This window comes from Rhamphochromis sp. 'chilingali' (genome assembly GCF_963969265.1).
Source record: "Rhamphochromis sp. 'chilingali' genome assembly, chromosome: 16".
Taxonomy (NCBI): Eukaryota; Metazoa; Chordata; class Actinopteri; order Cichliformes; family Cichlidae; genus Rhamphochromis; species Rhamphochromis sp. 'chilingali'.
The window spans coordinates 18333707-18353374 of record NC_137943.1 but is presented as its reverse complement, the minus strand read 5'-3'; the positions used below and the strand labels follow the sequence as shown (position 1 = coordinate 18353374).

At 42.0% G+C, this 19668-nt stretch overlaps 2 protein-coding genes across 5 annotated transcripts in view; one reads left to right on the top strand and one right to left on the bottom strand.

Moving 5' to 3' along the window:
• LOC308412814 (zinc finger protein 521-like) overlaps positions 1–3851 on the top strand; it is an 88117-nt gene extending 84266 nt beyond the window's left edge. For all 4 annotated transcript variants that reach the window (XM_080907409.1, XM_080907410.1, XM_080907408.1 and 1 more), the window contains exon 8: positions 2991–3851. In XM_080907409.1, coding sequence (XP_080763535.1) covers positions 2991–3020 — 30 coding nt within the window. In that variant the 3' untranslated portion in view covers positions 3021–3851. The remainder of the gene's footprint in view (positions 1–2990) is intronic.
• Positions 3852–12382: 8531 nt separating this feature from the next.
• On the bottom strand, positions 12383–17699 carry LOC308412940 (histamine H3 receptor-like; the record flags this gene model as incomplete). Its single annotated transcript, XM_080907672.1, has 3 exons — positions 12383–13135; positions 16617–16783; positions 17453–17699. 3 exons carry the CDS (start codon positions 17697–17699, stop codon positions 12383–12385), a joined length of 1167 nt encoding a protein of 388 aa, XP_080763798.1.
• Positions 17700–19668: the final 1969 nt, after the last annotated feature.

Here is a 19668-nt window from a genome sequence, read left to right as displayed (position 1 = left end):
TATCGATGGAGACCAGAGCAATGGGGAACGACATAAAGAATGATTAGTTAATAAATCAGCTCCCTAGCCTGCTTGCTCTTTCCCGGTCTCCGCTCTTCCCCAATCGTTCCCCATATTTTCCCCTCGCTCTCTCCTTCTTTGCAGCCGCGTTAAATTCCTAAGACATGTTGCACCTGTTTGCATGGGTACACAAGACCCCTGCCGGGTGTTCTCCCTTCTCTTCCACTACCCCTGAGGGCGTTGCAGTAGGGTGATGTAATAAGATGAAAGTGGTGGTTTAACGGTGGCGGGGAGTCGGTGAGAGAACGGGAGAGGAGGAAGAGGCTCGCTCCGAGCCAGTGCAGCCAGTGCTCATAAGGGAGAAGCGGGTGCGCATTATTGATCAGTGCAAAATTTAATTTAGTGGAGAATTGACTGCTATGGTTTACCTGAACACTGCTGGTAACTGGGCCCTGCAGCAGGCCTGTGTGGCCAGCAGGTGGTTGAAAGGATCGAGGAGGAGATTAAGGGTTGGATATAAGGGAAGGAAATGGATGATAAGGGGAATGGCAGAGTTTCAGGGGGAATAGGATGGCATTGAAGGAGGGAGTTAAGATGAGAGCTAAAAGGCTTAATGGAGGGCATCTAATCCTAAATTGCAGTGATTCTAGTGTGACACCATTAGTGACATCCTCCTTCCTAGGGCAGTGGACATTTTGGTCATTTTGATGTGAATAATGCGATTTTCTATGTAACGTGACATTTGTTGAAGCGCACCGTGGGTATTTTACTTATCCAACACTTGCGCCGAGGCACTCGAAGAACTTGACAAGGATGAAGACGGGAAAGTGAATTTTCACTCTCCCTCCCTTTTACCACCTTCCGCACTCGTACACAGAACAGTTTATAGCTACTCTGCAGAGTTCAGTATCCACAGAGATAAAGGTATCAGTTTCATTTTCTTTTAATGTTTTTTTTATTCCTCCCTCCCTCTTTTCCTCTATTTCCCTTTAGTCTGCATGGCTGCCACAGCCACTGAAGTCGTTTAACACCGTCCTTGAGAAAGCCCTCAGTGAGAAAACTCCTGGCATGTTTAAGGAAAAGGTAGAATGCAGTGTGTGTCAGACAGAGCTGGGACATGCAGAGGGGGGAGCCATTCCCCAGAGGGGTTATTTTCCCCTCTAATAGCTGTTACGAGCCCTACATTATATCCAAGGAGCTACATTCCTTTGGGGTCCACAGACACACACACACACACACACCTAGACGCACTGGCACACTCACACAAAGGCATGCACACTCAGTTGAGCACAAATTTTCTCTCTGTGTTTCTCTCTCTTTCACATACACACACACACACACACACTCAGTTCTAGCCGCTTTGCTCTCCCCGTGTCAATATCCTGCCATTTGAAGTCACGTACTGCAGGGGCTTCTGGGAGTCGCTGAGGAGCCAGGCTGACGGGTAATGGGCCGCATTCATTAATAAGGTTGCCGTGCTCCTGTCCCTCCTCAGCAACGCCAAGGATGTCTTCACCGGGGGGTAGGGGGTTGGTGGAGTGTGAGGAGGGGGAGGAGGTGAGGTGAGGAGAAAGAGAGAGAGAGAGAGAGAGAGAGCATCCCATGGGGAGTCTCCTCCCAGACTCACTTAAAGGAGCTTTATTTCAGCAAGAGAGGAAAGATGGAAGCAGAGGAGCTGTCCGGAGCCGCCTCTCTTTAAAAAAGGGAGCGCAGGGCCCAGGTGAGCTACACTAACCCGTACAGGGGTCACAATCCTGTTCCCCGTCAAACAGCTTATTACCCCACCTGTCGGGAAGTAATCGTCCTAGCTGAAAGGAAAGCTGTCGAGGCGTTTAAATGCTTTATATGGAGGCAGCCGAAAGGGTAAAGAGGGAAGGAATGAATGCAAGGGGGCTAATAGTTGCTCCCTACTGCTGCCCGAGGGATTCTGCACCACTGAAGGTGACTGCTTTGGTAAACCTTCAGACTGAGGTTGCGCTACTCATTTTCGGTTGTATTTGAAAGGCTAGTTAAGCAGTAAAAGTAGTGTAATTTCACATACTTTGATTACACATTTCCGTGCCTATGTGTAGGGTAAAATGTATGTGTGTACCGAGTGTGCGGCGGATGTGTGTATTTGTGCATGCATGCGTAGTGATGTCTCTGTGACAGGTGTGTCTAGTCCATGCCAGTTTAGAGAGTCCAAGGCTGTGTTTTAAACAGAGCACAGCAAGTGGGGCATGTAGTTTGCATTAAAGGGATTAGCAGTCACTTCAAAAGATGACCTGGATTCAGCCCACCAGGGACACCAGTTACACACCCCCTGGTCCACACTCCCTTTAAAGAACCTGGCACACCTGCAACACTACAACCACTCTCGACGGTCTGTGTGTGTGCTTGCATAATTTTGGAAGATACAGCACAACAGTGCGATATTGTCAGCTTGTTATCCTGTCATAGTGAATTGTGCACAGTTAGAGACTTACAGAAGTGTGGAGGATCAAATCTTCTGAGGCCTTATCTGCGTGTGAAGTATTCCTTTTTTGGGGGTACATTTACAGCATGCTTAATGCACGTAGTCAGCGGACAGACAGAACTCCAAGGATGATATTCCATCGGGTCTGTCAGTGTGTTGTTATGGATCCGCTTTTGATTGGACAGGCAGGGTGGGATGTTATCGGTCAGTGGTCTTATGTGTCTGAGATTTAACTGTGGTATGGGCCCAAAGCTGACTACTATTGATCTACAGACCGATTTGACTTCCTTGCAAGTTAATTAGAAGGGAATGACGATGATATTCAAACATTGAGATGACCACACGGCAGTGCTCATGTCTGGATCATCGAATTTAAACAGAACTGTAAGCTTTGAGAACATCTACAGCCATATAAGGAGGTTTTGTTATGTCTTTTTAATGAAGGGGAAGGATTTTTTTTTTTTTTTTTTGGATTTCTGTTTTTGCGGTGTATGCCATTATAATGTTTTCCCTCTTTCTTTTTGTGTCCTTGCAGAACCACACGTTGACTCAGCACAGCAGCTAACATGGCAAAGCTCAGCGCCGTGGCCGAGAACAAGGATCACATGACGCACAGAATTATGCCCGACCGCCAATTACCGTCAGTGCAGTTTCCCACTGACTGTCTTGCACTGAAATTTTCAGTTACACCACAAGAAACGATGCCAGAGCAAGAAAAAAGAAAAGCAAAGCAAAGAAAATAAAAGAAGGAGGGGGGGGAGAACAAAAAAGAAACCTCTCAGTAGGCCTACTTTACTAACCATTATTTCAGAAATAAAGAAAAAGCCAACTTGTTTGTACATAGACTTCTTCATGTGTTGCTTAACTACAGCTATATTGCAATCTTATACAGTATTTGCCGATGTACAGTTCAAAATGTTTGTCCAAAAAAAAAATGAGAGATAGAGAAGAGGGAGGGAGGGAGGGAAAGAAAAAAAGATTCATTACATTGTCAGTCAGACCAGATGGGACTGAAGGAGAAACAGGGTGCCACTGAGAGCATAGGAAACTGTAGGAACTGGTGAGTGTTGTCAGGAAGACTCTTTTCATCAGTGCCACTCCTACTGCGCAGTACGTCACTCTGTATCCTGACATGGTCAATCATTATTGGGTGAAAAAAAAAAGCTCGATTCACCAGCGTAGGCTGAAACCTTGTCTGTGTGTTCGTCCTAATATGGCTGCCAGAGGACCAGCTGTGAACTGTGGTGCGACTAATCTCCACTGCCTGCGCTGGAGTTCAGACGAGAGGTGAAAAGGAAAAAAAATAAATTAAAAAATCATCCCAGAGAACAGAAAAAACAGGACAGAGGACAAGATGCTGATATATGCAAACGCAGTGACACAGATTTGGAAAAGGCTAGCTCCTTCTGTTGGCTCATGAACAGAGGCGCGAAACTCCCATGTGGCTCTCAGAGCGTGGGGAAATCTCCAGCCCACTGATTCAACCTGTACATTTCTGTTATTAATGTTTACTGCTCGTTCAAGCCTGGAGATTACTGGAATAATTTTTTTTTGTTTATGTTTTGTTATCTCTACTTGTTCTCTTTTTTTTCACAATGGGGGAAGTAAATCCAGTTGAATTTGGGATCATGAACGCTGAACACAATTTCGGTCTGTCACGGGATTTACCGTGGTTGCAAAACTCCATCCCTGGCTCTCCTGGAGAGTGCCCAAGTACTTTTTCTTGTTGTTGTGTTTTTATTTTGTTTTTTTCTTTAACTTTTTTAAATTTTTTTGCAGTGTCCCATTGCTCTCTGCTCAAGCTGGAAGCCACTGTGGCATCATACACAACTTTAATCCATTCTGTTATGTAAATGTTTTGCATTCATTGAACCTGAGATGCACTTTTGTATGAAACTTTAATGTTTTGACATTTTGATCGAGAATCGTTCGTACGCAGTTTACAGGAAATCACCATCTCCTGCGGCAAAAAGACAGTTATCTCCGATGTTATTAAAATGTATTGTACAAATATGGAGTTCTGTATTTGGCAGACCTCATTTTTTTGTGTTGCACATGTGATGGAAATATTAAAAACTGTATGAGGAAATGGACTCCATGTCCCTCCATCTTAACAGTCTGTATGTTAATGTGTTGGTGTGTGCGTGTGAGTGTGTGTGTGTGTGTGCGTGTGTGTGTGTGTGTGAGTGAGCGAGAACACAATTAACCCATCAGACGAGACCTATGACAGCATAAACAGGATCATCATCAGATGCTTACACCGCTTTTTTTTTTTCATTGTATCAAATTGCATCCTATTTTTTCTCCCTCCCTCGTGGCTCACACTAACGAACATCTGAGCATCTTAAGGGAGGTCTGTGTTATTAATGACTCCATTACCCATCACCCTGTGCGGTCCCATTCTACACACCCTTGCGCTGGGTCTATTTAGGGAGCCTCCAGCACTCCGGGGGACAGAGGAAAAGATTCTTCTGCCTTTGCCGAATGGGACAAAACCCGCGCAACAACATCTGTCTGTCTCAGTAGATGATTCATCAGCGGTGACACACAAGCAGCATAACATTTGTTGAAGCTTTCAGTTTTGTTTTGAAAAGGCTCAGCGCTGCAGCTCAAAGCACTTTAACTGTGGTGAGTAACAAGACTGAAAAGTGATGGTTCATTTGAAATAAACAGTGGATACGGCTTTCGAGTTGTACTGTATCTAAAAACACTGCATACTTAACTGTGTTATGAGAACAATAGGAGGAAAAAAACACGCTTATATGTTATTTTGATCCATTAAGACCAGAATATATAAAAAAGCAAGGATGCGATCCCTTGGATTGGGATTTAAGCTAATTTGTGCCATGATCACAATCACAAGATCTGAGAATTTTATCAAACATCTGTATAATTCAGCTTTTCCTAAACATGCACAACATGAAATGCACATTAGGTTTTACAACATTAACATATTGGGGATTGTGGACAGGGCCTCACACAATGACTGACTTTCACAATGAAGATGCAACCCCTCATCCTAATTGAAAGTGGTACATCCCAGCATTAACTGTCATACCAAATGCAAGCTGGGCATCCATTAAACAACTTTGCTAGCATCTCCCTGTGCCAGGCACTTTTAATAAGCTTCAAGGGCATTTGAACAGGTCCAAAACTTTGCTTTGCCAGAGATGGACTGGCCCACATCATCCATTACATTAAATTGGGTGGCGGCCTCCAGCTCATATTTATGATTTAATTAAATTCACTTGTGAGGCGTATCAGAACCACTGCAGCCTCCCTTTTAACGCCAGCCTAAGCAGCAAAACGTACACACACACACACAGCTACACACGTTGTGTTTTTGACACTCGCCCAAGTGTGTGAGACTTTGTGGGCGCTTTGGCAGGGGGGTTCTCATGGGTTCATTTAAAGCAATATAATTACACAGCCCCCAAGTATTCTTCCATCAGAAAGCAGCAGAATGGATGACTTGTTCAGAGATAACTTAGCCTGGCTGATCCTCTGCGGTGTCGTCGTACCGAACATAACCTCAATGCAAGTGGCACTCAATGCTGCTCAGAGCCTGGCCGGTCCTTAGTGGAACTGGGCAATCGGGCCAGATGTTTGGGAGTCGCTGAAATGGCATTGTTCTTGTCCGGGATGTGTAAAATGGGATTTCTTTTTTTGGCGCTGTTGTTTTTGATTTTGATTTTTGTTTTGTTTTCCTATTCTATTCGACAGCCACACACCCTTAGTCCTCTGGAGTAAAAGTGTCAGCCTGTGTAAGGACTATATTAAAGAATTAAGAGAGCTTACTGAGGCTGTGCAATGTGCTGCACTCCAGGAAGCTCAAAATGTGTCATTTCTCCCCCTGTATGGACAAACCCACACAAATCTAAGTATGCATTCAGTGCTCGTCCCTTGTGTTCCAGTGTCCTTGCTATTGCTCTTCTTTGGTGCAAAATTTAGTTTGGTGAAAACTCCACATTGTTAGGCTGCACATTCCTCCCACTGAAGGAGACCTCAGAGACCTCTTATGGCATTCAATATGTGCGCCCAAGCGTGAGATCCAGATCCATTTGGCCGGGAGATCCGCTGGGAGTGTCTGAGGTAACCCAATCTCTCACACCGGCACTTCACATCCAGAGAGCCATCTTTTCACTTCAGAACTGTGTCAGCAAAATGGACGCCTCAACCTCAGCGTGTAGCTCTGCCAGGGTGTTTATGGACAGAGCGCCACGGCCTCTGTTATTGTTTGAGCATTTCCTGTGTAAGCTTGTGAACACCCTGTTTCTATTTATTTGAAATGCCACGAAAGTAATGAGAAAAGGAAAATAAACAACAGAAATGATATGTTGTCTTCCTCAGAGTGAACTTACTTTAAAGACTTTTCTTCAGCAAATGTTTGAATGGAAAAAGAGCTTCATTGGGCATAATTAAGGACCACAATTGAAATTTCCAAGCTATTTTTCCTGTCCTGGGTCACAGGACAGGAAAAAGTGGGACGCAAAGTTTGTCACGCAGGAAATGCATGTATAGATAAACAAATACACTCACACTCTTTCCTCCTCTGTAGCCCCTTCTAATGATCCCCCTGCTTCCTGTACAGGGAGAAGTGAAGGTGAGTATCCCCCTCCAGTCATCTCCTTTTGCCTCACCAAGACAGACACCTGAAATAGACAAGGTACTAGATGGGCTAGGATTTTCAAAAATGTATTAAACGCCAAGCAATAAAAAATAGACCAGGCGGGGTCAGATTTACTGCAACTCTCCAGGCTCTAAAGCCAGTGTGGCTGGTGTGATGATATGAGGACAAGAGAAGAGTCGAACAAAAGGAGGGGAAAGGGAAAGAAACTATCAATAATGCAGGGTACACTGTATACAGCTGACAGTAAAAATGGAAAAGACACTGCCTAACAGAGAGGAGGGATGAGTGCATTGTATGTAAGTGCCAGAACACATCATTGGTCAAATTATTCAGTTTGGGTTTTTTTTTTCTTTGTTTGTTTTTTGCAACTAGTTCGAATGGTCTACTTTTATGGAATAGTGTGCAGCAATGTCAGCACAAATATCTGCACTTCTTAACATGTTTTTAACATTTTTAATGAGCAGGACTATTTGCAGTTTGGGTTTATTTAATGAACACATGGCGCAAATAGTGGTGTGTGTGTGTGTGTGCATAAAGTAAATGTGCAGAAGGAGAATGTAGAGCAATATGAATTTATTGTTTTTAAAAAGGATCATCTTTATTTTTTGCTTTATTTTTGTTGAATTTTAGCAAAACACATTGCTTCATATTTTCTACTCATTTTGCTCTCGTTTGCTTGTTTGTAAGAATAATGGCTTCAATCCTCCAGTGTTCCACACCTTTTACCTCTTCCTCTTCTCTTTCTTCTTATTTTGTCTCTATCCCTATCCCCCCCCCCCCCCCCCCCCTTTACATTGGAGCATCCCGTTCATTCCCTTCCCGTCTTTTCATCATTTATTCTCACCCTCTCTCACCCATGTCAGTCTTCCTGGCTGTTCGTCTTCCACCACTCCTCCTCTTGCTTTGCATCTCTTGTATTGTAAACAGCTCACAAAAGCATGACAAGGTCTCCGCTCGTGTTCCCTGTGCCTCCCTTCTCTGTTCTCCGAGCTATTTGTTATTGTCTCCTCGCTATCGTGCGTGTTTGTCTCTATCACGCGTTCTTTATTCTGTTTTTTTCCTCTGCGTCAGAAAAGCAAAAGTTAATTAAATATGGAACGAGATGGAGCAGCATCTCTTTAAACCATCATGTCATTAAAATGGCATCCCTGAGAGATCAGCTTAAAAGAAGTTGGAGAACAATGTCTTCTCAGTCAGATATTTATGGGCCTGGTTATGTAAACATGCTCCCTTTATTCACTATGTATATTTCATGTAATTATCGCTTTTTGTAGCTCTTTCCCCCTGAGATTCATACAGGCAAGAAGTTACTGGGGGAATGTCATTAGAAGAGACTATTGTTACAGCGCTGCTATGATACTGCACAGAAAGAAAAAAAAAGCTGCATTCGCCATCCTGGTGAAACTTTTATCTATATTTGACTTCATCATATTAAAAAAATCATCAATGTCTTGTTAAAATATATGTGCAGCTCATGGCCTATTCACACACTTACCCATATTTAACAACAACAACAAAAAAAGCACAGCGAGTAATGCATTCAACAGTATTTTTGCTCCTTCCAGCAGCATTTGATCTAGATACCAGGAACATTCACTGATGATTTACAGGTTTACGAAAAAACCTTGATGCCTCTTATTTAGACCGCCCATGCATTCATCTGTTAGACAAGCTAAAGATCTGGAGTGAACTAGATTCCTTCAGCAGCAGAGGCCAGCGACTGGTGCTTGAAGGCCTGGGTGCCAGCTGATGGAAGCCGCTAATTAAGAGGGCTGGAGAGCCAGTGGGGCGCCTTATGAAACAGGGGCACCTGGGTTTCACATGAGGGGGGCGGGTATCCATCACTACTCATCTGTGTTGCACAGCAAAGACGATAGTCGGCTCCAGCACCGTGCCACGTAGCACGCTTTCACTCAAGCCTAATGTCAAAATACAGCTCTCGCAACGACCTCCTCTGCCCTCTCGCAGCTTGTTTGCCATCACAGAGGGAGGTGTTATTGCATAGCATGATGAAATTGCACGTGTCGAGATGCATTTCATTCGAGCCAAATGGACTTAAATGCAGATGCAAAAAGAAACAGCCGCGTATAGACACATAATAGAAAATGAAGCGTGCACACACTCAAACATCTATACTCCCACATGCATAACTTAATGCCCCTCTCCCTTCCATTGTTCAGTGAGTCTTCTTAGCTGCAGGGTCAAAATGTCTCCAAGTAATCTAACTAGCTCCGACTTATGGGACAATATAAGGTCTGCCATGAGTTCTGTCGTTACAGTTTCACGCACCAGAGGCAGATACAGCTCTAGACCACCAGTGAACCTGCCATATTGCTATCCAACCTGACCCCGCAGTTGCAGTAAACCTAAGTGAACCGCAGTTTCGAAAGTCGACAGCAATAACCACTGCAGAATTGCTTTTAATCAACGTCTGAAATGAGGGTGACTTGAAGCGTCGCCCCATGCTGATTAAATGTAATTGTTTAATTGCCAAGTGCTGGGAACCCATCCTAAGAGGATTCCAATGGAATTATTTAATCTCTAGTCAGGAAGTACACTGCAGGAAAAAGCTGAGGGAAAACGAAAGCAAAAAAAAAAGAAAAAAATCAAGCAGAATTAGCCTTTTTATATGTGTATTTTTGATTACATCATGAAATATTAACTGGGGTTTACAATTAGTTAGCTCAGAACAGAATGAGGTGGAGGACCATGATGCATTCACTAGTGTGGTTGCAGTTTTTGACCTGTCATGATAAAGTGTGTGATGCTGTCTGCAGGTTTACTTTTACATTCCAGCTTTACCCTGGAAATAACAAAACTGTAGAATATTGGCTCTACGTTGTAAAGAGTGCCTGTAGCTTTTGCCACATATTACCGTTGCTTCATACCACATCTGCCACCTTTTACAGTCTCTTTGGTATTATCCAGTTTGAAAACAAGAGATTCCAGCATTAAATCACTCCAACAAAGTGCTACAGGAGGAGCTCTAAGAGTTTACTATTCAAAGACCCTCATGGGGAAGTTAAAAAGGCCCTCTCCCCCCTCTGATCACCTACTGATCTCTGCTAATGGGGCTCTATAAACTTAAGGGGTACAGGTGTGCTCCATTTGAGGTCACAACACGTTGCTTGGGGTCACAAACAGCCACCATTAACACACAACACAGACATGGTGGGATTAAGAGCCACGTGAACACACATTTCTATGTGTTCATAATTATTATCTCTCATCTGTATTTCCCATGGCGCTACCTCTCCTAGACCAATTTAAGCTGGCATGATCCCCAATTGGTTTGGCACACAAGCCATGACATTTCAATCTATCAACAAAATCAATAGCAGTACGCCTCTTAATATAACTGTACACAGTGCAAGTGCTCCACAGTAAAAAACGTTCTTGCTGTCGCATTCAAATAAACAGAGAGTAAAGCCAGCCTCGCCATTCTGCTGATAAATGCAGTTCTGCCCTCCCGAGGGAAACGTGCCTGCATCCCTCTGGTCAGAAGTGTGCTTCTGCCCCCCCATTCCCCCCCAACACGCCACGGGCAGAGAGAGAGTGGGTTGGTTTGGGGTGGGGGTTGTGGGGGAGTAGGTAGAGGCCACTTCCCTGCAGCTGTGCCCTTATTCCCAGCACCTGACCAGGGGCCCAGATGTGCACACAGGCAAAAGCAACAATTTGAGAAATGTAAGTCCCCTGTGGGACCCAGGCACCTGCAAATGTAACCTCACTATCTAACATGATGGCGTAATTACAGGTCTAACAAGTCTACATCTGGAAAGGACTCATTTAATCTATCAAATCAAACGTTATCAGACTGGGGAACAATACAAAAATGGAATCGCACTCTCAGCATTTCATCTGCACATCAAACAAAGTCCACACTGCATTTGGCGCTGACCCAATTAGCCATCAAGTAGACAGCAACTACAGGGCACACGGCGGTCATTTACAACACAACGCAGAGAGAAACTTTTATTTATTTCACTCCACGCCTGCATAAAGATCATGAGCCAGTTAAAGACACGTGTTTTTATATTTGCTTTCATTCTTTAAAAAAGGAAAAAAGCTGATGTTTAATACAGTGCGGTTCCTATGAGCCAAGAAGATCACATACGAGCCGTCACTAATAGTAACTATTACAGCTGCACAAATATATAGCATTTATAGCACCAATAGCATTACATCACACGGTGACTCTATTTAACATTAGCCAGAGCACAGAACATACTGCTACTGATTAGGTTTTTAAAATTTTAAAGTTGCTATATGCAGTTTACAGTAAACTGACTGGCCGACTTCACTTCATAAAGCTTTGCACTCAAAGGAAACTATAAAGGTTAATGGTGACATCTAGTGGCACATACAGATATATACACATGGTAATCACAGTAAAAATGGGGGTTTGGGCATTGTTTGTAAACACGTATGCTTCCCTTTCCTATAGGAAGCCAAAATCTTTCTGAAAAATAAAAATTTGATTATTAGTAGTGATAAATATGCTACATGCTGACCAGACTCTGGTACTAATAAATTTATAAATGAATTTCAAATGCACTCAAGAGTGGGGAGGAATATAATCCATCACTAATATATAACATTTTACCTTAAATATAGGCTTTAAAAGCAGATCTCATTTTTAAAATTGCACACTTGAACCTAATGGCACTTTGTATTTTCCTCACTGTGCTTCTGGCATTACAGGAGCAGTAAACCTTCTGACAGTAGAGGGTGATAGTGATCTGTTTATTTAAGCTCTGGCCACAGTGGAGGAAACCCTTTAAATATATTTATTCTCACACAAAATAATCTATCTATCTTACCTGTCGCTTAATTAAAAAAGACAATTAATGTGCCAATAAAATGAATTGCTTGACAATATTTCACTGACATGTAAGCTTGCAGATTATATTGCAATGTTTGGGGGTTTTTGCATTATATTTGTGTATATGTGTTTCACCTCCTCGTGATTTTTTTCTTCCTCATATTCAACAACTGACATAACACTGCTAATAGTTTTTCAGTTCCTTCTCCAGCATCTTATCAAAATACATTTGGGGATATTTCTATGCCTCTTAACACATCCTTTGGCTGAACACAGGAAAACTGATTGCTAAATTCTGATATGTTTTGCAGCAAAAATCTTGAACTTCCAAATGCTGAAAAACACAACTGAAAACTGTGAGTTACTTTCTATATAACAAACTATGGTGCACAGATTGGTTTCAACGGTTTATAAACACATCCATCAACAGTTCAGGCGCATTGTTCATCACCATCCATCCACAGGCATCAGTTTGTCACTGGCCAGTGCGTAGGACAGATGATGGGGGAGTAGTGTGCCGCTTTGGGCAGAGAATCTTGCTAAAGGCCCTGCGGAAGCTACTGTGGCACAGCGGGTAGAGGAATGGGTTAATAGCAGAGTTGAGCCACAGGAGCCAGAAGGTGACCTCGTACCAGTGATGCTGGATGCATCGCCCTCTGCAGGCAGCACGGATGATCATCAGTAGGGTGTACGGTGCCCAGCAGATGGCAAACACACATACTATGATGGCCAGAGACTTAGCAATTTTCTTATCCCTGGATAGACGGCTAGGATGGGCTGCCCTGCTGTTTGAGGCATCTAGCTTACCCAAACCAGGAGAGGATGTCTGGGAGTTGATAGAGCCTCTTACAGCCAGTTTTATCCCAAACCCCCAATTGTGGGACAGGGGGATACCTTCCCCCTGGGCAGAGGCGGGTTCACTTGCTTGAAGGTGAAGCTGAGCCTCCCTGCTGTGCAGCCTCCTCCTGCGTATACTGAGGTAAATGCTGAGGTTGAAGAAAGCCACAGAGATGAAAGGAGAAAAAAACTCCAGCATAGAGGCACTCAGCAGGAAGTACCAAGAGTAAAAGAACTCTGCGAAGCACTCATCCTTTGGCACACGGCTTCTGCCCACCACCAGCTCCCAGAATATGATAGCAGGGCCATAGAGGACAAAGGCTAGCACCCAGACTGCAGTCATGTTGATTATGGCTTGATGAGTCATGCTCTGTCTGGCACGGTAGCTTACCTGCAGTAAATACATACATAAATCAGGAAATATACTTTAGAAATCCTGCCAGGGTAAAGACACTCAATTAGTCAGTTATTGTAGACATATTTGCAAATGGTTGTTTAGCTACTGCAGCAATACTGGAGGATGAGGCTTTCTGGCTGTATAATGCAGTTTTAGAAGAAGGACACAATATGAAAAAGGTCATATTACAGCCTAACTCTCACATTCACAATATTCTTGATAATAAATTACAAGTGAAACTAGACTGAAAAATTATTATGTTTAAAAAGAAGAAGAAATGTCCGTCACTATTTAGTATTGTTCTCCAAATTTTTAGCCTATTTTCTTCATAATTTACTACTAAATCGCCAAAACAAGTGCAAATTTTATCTGTCATTCTGTCTGAAGGTTTGTCAAGATTAGTTTAAAAACTATCAAAACTACAATGTGGTGGAGAGGTGTAGAATGGCCGTAGGAAGAAAACATTGAAATATGGTACAGATCCAGATCATTTTCACTGGCTTGGCAGAGGATGAGCCCTTTGAGTGCCCTTCTAAACTGAGCTGCTTTAGTCATGCATGAATAAGTGTGCAGCGTCTATGAATATCTAGTCAGAGTGGGGTTTAATGTAACTGTTTTATATACTGCAATGTTAATAATATTTAGTAAAATAGTTTTTTAAGTACCAAGTAGTATTTGTTTTTCTCAATAATGTGAGAGTACAGCAAAAGAATACATTTTTCCCCTAAGTTGTATCCAAAAATTTATTTAGTTTTTTTAAAAACACTATTTTACAATTCACTGTCTTGCTTCAGCTAAAGATAGGCAGTAATTATGGTCACTGTGTCTGTAAGATTAGAGTCAGATGGTGAAACCCTTCAACACCAACACCTTTATTTTTAACTTGCAAAGAGCCAGAGTTTGTTGTCATTTTTAAGTTGATCTTGGAAATAGTTTTCCAGACTTTGTGAAGATCTTTCAAAGTTTTTCTTTGGACACTGCCTGCTTTTTGATTCGTTTTCAGCCCAGTCTTTTACCTGATCATTTTTATTTTCATTTAAGAGTTATAGAAAAAAAGGAAACTGGACAAGAGGAGGACACAGAAAGAGAAGTCCAGGATTACAAAGCAGGTGAAGATTGTCTTAAGGTCATGTCGGTCGAACGGTCGCTGTTAAGAAGCTCTTCTTAAGGAATGGAAACAGGGAAAAAATAATGTATCCCAAATTACACAAAAACTGGGCTTCAGTTCTTAGCTCTTACTGAGTGATGAATCCAAATTTAAAAATTTGGTTTGAATTGCCATCAGTAGATACAGAGGATGCCAGGCGAGAGGTAAAAAAGTGAGTGTCTAGAACCATCTGTAAAACAAGGGGAGAGGCTCTACCATGGTTTGATGCTGCGTTCTAGCCAGTGGTGTTGGGAATCTTGTCAAAACTGCTGAATTGTGAACTCAGAAAAGTACAGCAAGATTTTGAGCCACCATGCAATACCATCTGAAAAGCATCTGATTGGAAATGACTTCATTTTTAAGCATGACAGTGATTCCAAACACACTGCCAATGCAGTAAAAGCACACCTGGATAGAAAAACACATAATGGACCGCTATCAGTCATGATCTGAGGCCCAGACCTTAATATTACTGAAGCAGTGTGGGATCATCTTGACAAAGAAGAGAACAAAAGGCTGCCAACATCCAAAGAAGAGCTTTGGGTGTTCTTGAAGAAGCCTGGAAAAGTATTCCTGAAGACTGCTTAAAGAAAAGACAAGAAAGCTGCCTAACAGACTGTGAACCTACCAAATATTGACTTTCATGCATGTTAGAATTGTACAAACTCTATTTTTGCCTGATATGCTTTTTTCGTGCACGTTTGCACATGTTTAAATAATTTACCACATCTATTTCCCCAAAAGATGAGGGATGACTCACCACTTTTGTACAGTACTATATTTATCAACCGTCATAGTATACTGATGGAAAGACCAAATAAACACATAATGAGAACATCAATGTAACAATGTGCAGTACAAAAGTCAGTGAAGTACCCCTTATCACCACTTGTCTCAATTAGTGTCACATCCTATGTCTCTGCCCACATTCTTGCCCAGCTCGCAGCATCTCTGAGCACACATGTTTGTCACCTTCTGTCTTTCTGATTAACTCAAGACCTTCTGCAAAGAATATGAAAGATGATTTCACTTTTGTTTGCATAAATTTGTATGACATGAACATGGCCCCTCAGCTATACATGTTAATCAGTTAAGACATATAGTGTTAACATGAGGCATGTTGACTCTACACTCGTAAATCAGTCTTTTTTATTTAAAGAAAACTTTGTTAAATTCTTTCTAAGATCTTAGTAGGCAAACTCCCTCTTACATTCCAAACTAGCTCATTAATTACGTTGTTTTCTCTCTGACACTGTGCTATTAGCATTTTAGAAATGTGTTGACATTTGATCTATTTAACAGTCAGTATTTGTCTACATCTTTTCATTTCAAAGACAAACTTTGTCTGTGACTGCTGCTGACCCTTTGTCTTTCCATGTTCAGAGAAAAATGCTTTTAGGAAAATGTTGCTTGGCTGCCGGTGGCCTGTTTCTACTACGATTGATCTCTTCAGGTTGGAACGACCATGGTACGGAGGAGGATCTCTATGATCAAAGCTTGCTAATTAAAGAAGAGCCTCTTTCTCTCCGGTGTTATTTGTATTCATTGCTCTGATGTTAAGTGTTTCCTTTCTGAAAGGAAACAGAGCCCTCTCTTTGTCCACTATGCCAAGCCTTGTCCCACCTTTGAGTTATCGCACATATCTGTAGGACACAGTCAGCTGTGTAAGGCACAGACAAGCCCCGACAACAGGCTAAATGGGGCTAACGTCTTCAGAAGTTACAAAAAAATTCTCCTCAGAAAGTGTGTTCCAAAGCAGGAAGAGATAGAGTATATACAGGAGCAGTGATGTACCATTGTCTTTCTATGTTTTAGAGGGGGGAAAAATCAATTAATTACTGAGTGGCAATAAAGCAGATTTTAAGATTAAACAATTTTTTTGACAGTGATTTATTGTATACTGAATATTTTCTGAAGCCCAGTTTGTCCCAAAGTCATAACGCAACTTTTTTCTATCTTCATCATGTGGAAAAACTATAATTAGCGGTGGCGCTGGGCCTGAACGGGTCAGGAATGATTAACCTCTGCAGATGGGCACATTTGGGAGACTGAGCTTCGATTGCCCCTACCGATGACCTGGGAGATTCATTGGAAACTAAGCCACACAGTGGAAGAATAAACACTGGTGTATCTGCAAATAAGTGAGATTTTAAACATTTAATATTACCCTTTAAAAGACTCATTCAAATAGATAAATGGGTGAATGGCAGAAAGAGGGCGACAATATTATTCTTTACAAATATGGGAGTTAATTTTGTTCTGTCAGAGTCCCTTAAATTATTTTTGACATCTGTGAGCATGGCAAATTCCACGACATATTCCACTCACTGCTCTGGTGACTGACAGGAAGCGGTCGTAGCTGATGAGAACAATGCTGAAGACAGACGCCGAACAAAGCAGGTAGTCCATGACCAGCCACAGCTTACACAGTCCTCGACCCAGCGTCCACCTGCCTGTGAGGATGTAGGGGATGTACACCGGGATGCAAAATGCTCCTAGAGAAATAGTGATGATGTAATGGGAGCAGAAACCAAAGCAAAAATAACAATACTTAGTATATTTTCATTTCTTTAGGGAGGAAAACATGTAACCAGATTATCAATATACCACAATACACTTGCTAACATAAAATATGTCTTTACAGGAGACGTTATGGTGGTGGATAATTAAAGAACACTTTAAATATATATTTAAATGTTATTACAACATTTCTGCATGACTGTTTCTATACTGCTTGCATTCTCTAATAAAGCAGATTAAACTGTAAATGTGAAAGAGAAGTGCTTATAAATGAGGCAAAATTCGCCCTTGCCAAATGAAAAATGTATCAAGCTCTCTGATTATTTATTGTCAGTCACATTCATTTAACTGATTAGCAGCTATTTAATCTTGTAATCTAGCTCCAGTCAATCAGTGCACAGGTATCTATTAGCAGCCATCTCCATTGCAGGGAGAATGAAAGCCATAAGAAACAGGTCCTTATCACTAAAATACTGTGGGAATTTCAAAACTTTACATATCATCGAATATTCACGCATGGATCATATGCTATCAGATTGCATCACATCAAAACATGTTAAGTTAATATGTGCATTTTATCATATCAACTTCACTAGCTTGTCTGATATTCCATGCTCTGCAAGGCAGACTGCGCTTGGACTTACCTACAAGAAAATCGGATATTGCTAGATTCAGGAAGTAGTAATTGCACTGTCTCCTCAAACTCTTGTCCACTTTAAATGCCAAGATGACGAGCGCGTTGCCCAAAACTATCACAACAACCAAAGTCACCATCATCACCATTAAAATGACAATCATGGGTCCCGAGAAGACGAAGCTGCTCTGGACTCTAGTGGAGGCATTGCCAAAATAGTACCCAGTGGAGTTGGAATCAGTTTGCTCCTCTGACATGGTCCTGATGTGAGGTGAATGCTGCGGTCGTTAAATCCCCAACGGGCCAGCTCTAAATGTAATAAGCAACAGGTGCCAGGCGAACGGACGCTGCGTTCAACACCCCATGTTCCGAAAGCTCCGGTTTACTGATGGAACTGAGCATTATGTCCACGGATATCCACGAGAGAGCGCAACGCACAACACGACCCGGGCACCTGATGAATTACGCACGTCTGTCAGCGTTTGTCTGGCATGAAGCACTTCGTTGAAATGAGAATTTTTCTCCACACAACCATTAAACTGCAATTTTAGAAGTGACCAAAGTCTGTGACGTTACTGGCACAAATCTTTAGTTTGGTTTTAAACTTAGGTGCGATATGCCTTTAATAAATAATTGAGGGAAAGCAAGCGAGCTTATATTTCAACAGCATCCTATCCGGTGGTGTTTATGGAAAGGTAGTTTCTGTCTTTTTACAGTAAATTGAGATGTCTCACCTCTGAATGCATTAGTCTGTGCCTTACTGACTTTTCCCCCCTTTAAAACATATTCAGGATGTGAATCAACACAGGAAGCACTTAATAGCCGTCCCTCGCATTTTCTTCGCTGAAATAAATTCATAAAAGTCTCATATCTGATTCACAGACGCACATTCCCCTCGCCACGGCTCACACAAGGTGAAAAGCATGTGGGTGTGCGCGCAGCTCGCAGGAAGCCCATTTAGGCTATGCTGTTATAGTAATTTAATTCGCTATGGGATGATGCATACACATAGTAGCATGCTGAGGGTTTGACACCAGCTAACTGTCCAGACAATTACCTCATCCCAAACGCATCGTGAGTGAGCAAAAGAACATTTCCTTTAAGCTATAAAAAACTTTTTTTCTTGTTTCGCTTGTTTACTTCCGTCCTTTGCTGTCAAAATGCTTCTTATATTGTTTTTTCCTAATCATGGAGTCTCTCTCTCTCTCTCTGTCTGGTTTCCTTGAAACCTCAACGTCTGAGGTTTGATTCTAAAAGAAGAAGTCTTACAATTTTTGTTGAGGATTCAATAAAAAAAAAAATGATAAGGCTCATTTACATATTATCTTGCCAGCTCCTCAACTGTGATCCAGGAAAAATGAGAAACATTAAAGAACAGTAGAAGTGACTGAAAGAATTTAGTCTGAATAACTGTTATTTTGGAGCCACCGTCATCTCTCAGTTAGCCGCGTTGGAGATGCAACACTGAGTAGCAGAGTAATGCAAGTACACATTTTCACACAGTCCATTTAGCATTGTTAAAAGAAGATGAGTGCGCTATCATGTGAGAAATGTTTCAAAATTGGTCAAACATGACAATGCATTTGTGAGTTTGAAGAAACAGGGACTGAGTGGAAATGTGGAAAGATAATAACAAAAAGCACACCGGCAGCAAGGGTAGGTTAGGGATTACATAAGAGGCTACCCTCTCATATTGTACTGTGAGTTGAGCATACAGTCTATGTAATGACAGGTCTAAAGTATGAACAGCTGAATTGCTTTTAGTTGGACATTTACATATGAATTGAACAAAGTCTTGGACTGTAACTACTCAAATTGTTGTTCCTTATAACCTAATTAACACAATGCCACAGTCTGCTAAGGATTGGTTGTCTCAGCAACATTTCCCTAAGGTCAGACTGTGCAATACTCAATGTAACAGCAAAAACATCAAAGTGGTACATCCCAGACTCTACAGGGCCCCAATTAGCAAACATTTAACCAATTGTTAAATGTCCACAATAGTACAGATTGACAGAAAAAAGCCTCTTCTGTCCAAAAGGAAAATGACAGCACAGCTTTCATCTTCAAAGTTGCATTTAAACAAACCACAAGATTTCTGGAACAATGTCCTTTATGTACAAAAGACCAAAGTGGAGACGTTTGGAGACGCAGCAGAGGGCTGATCTGGGCAGCTTTGCAGGCACTGGACCGGGAAACCTTGCAGTCATTGAGTCGACCATGAAC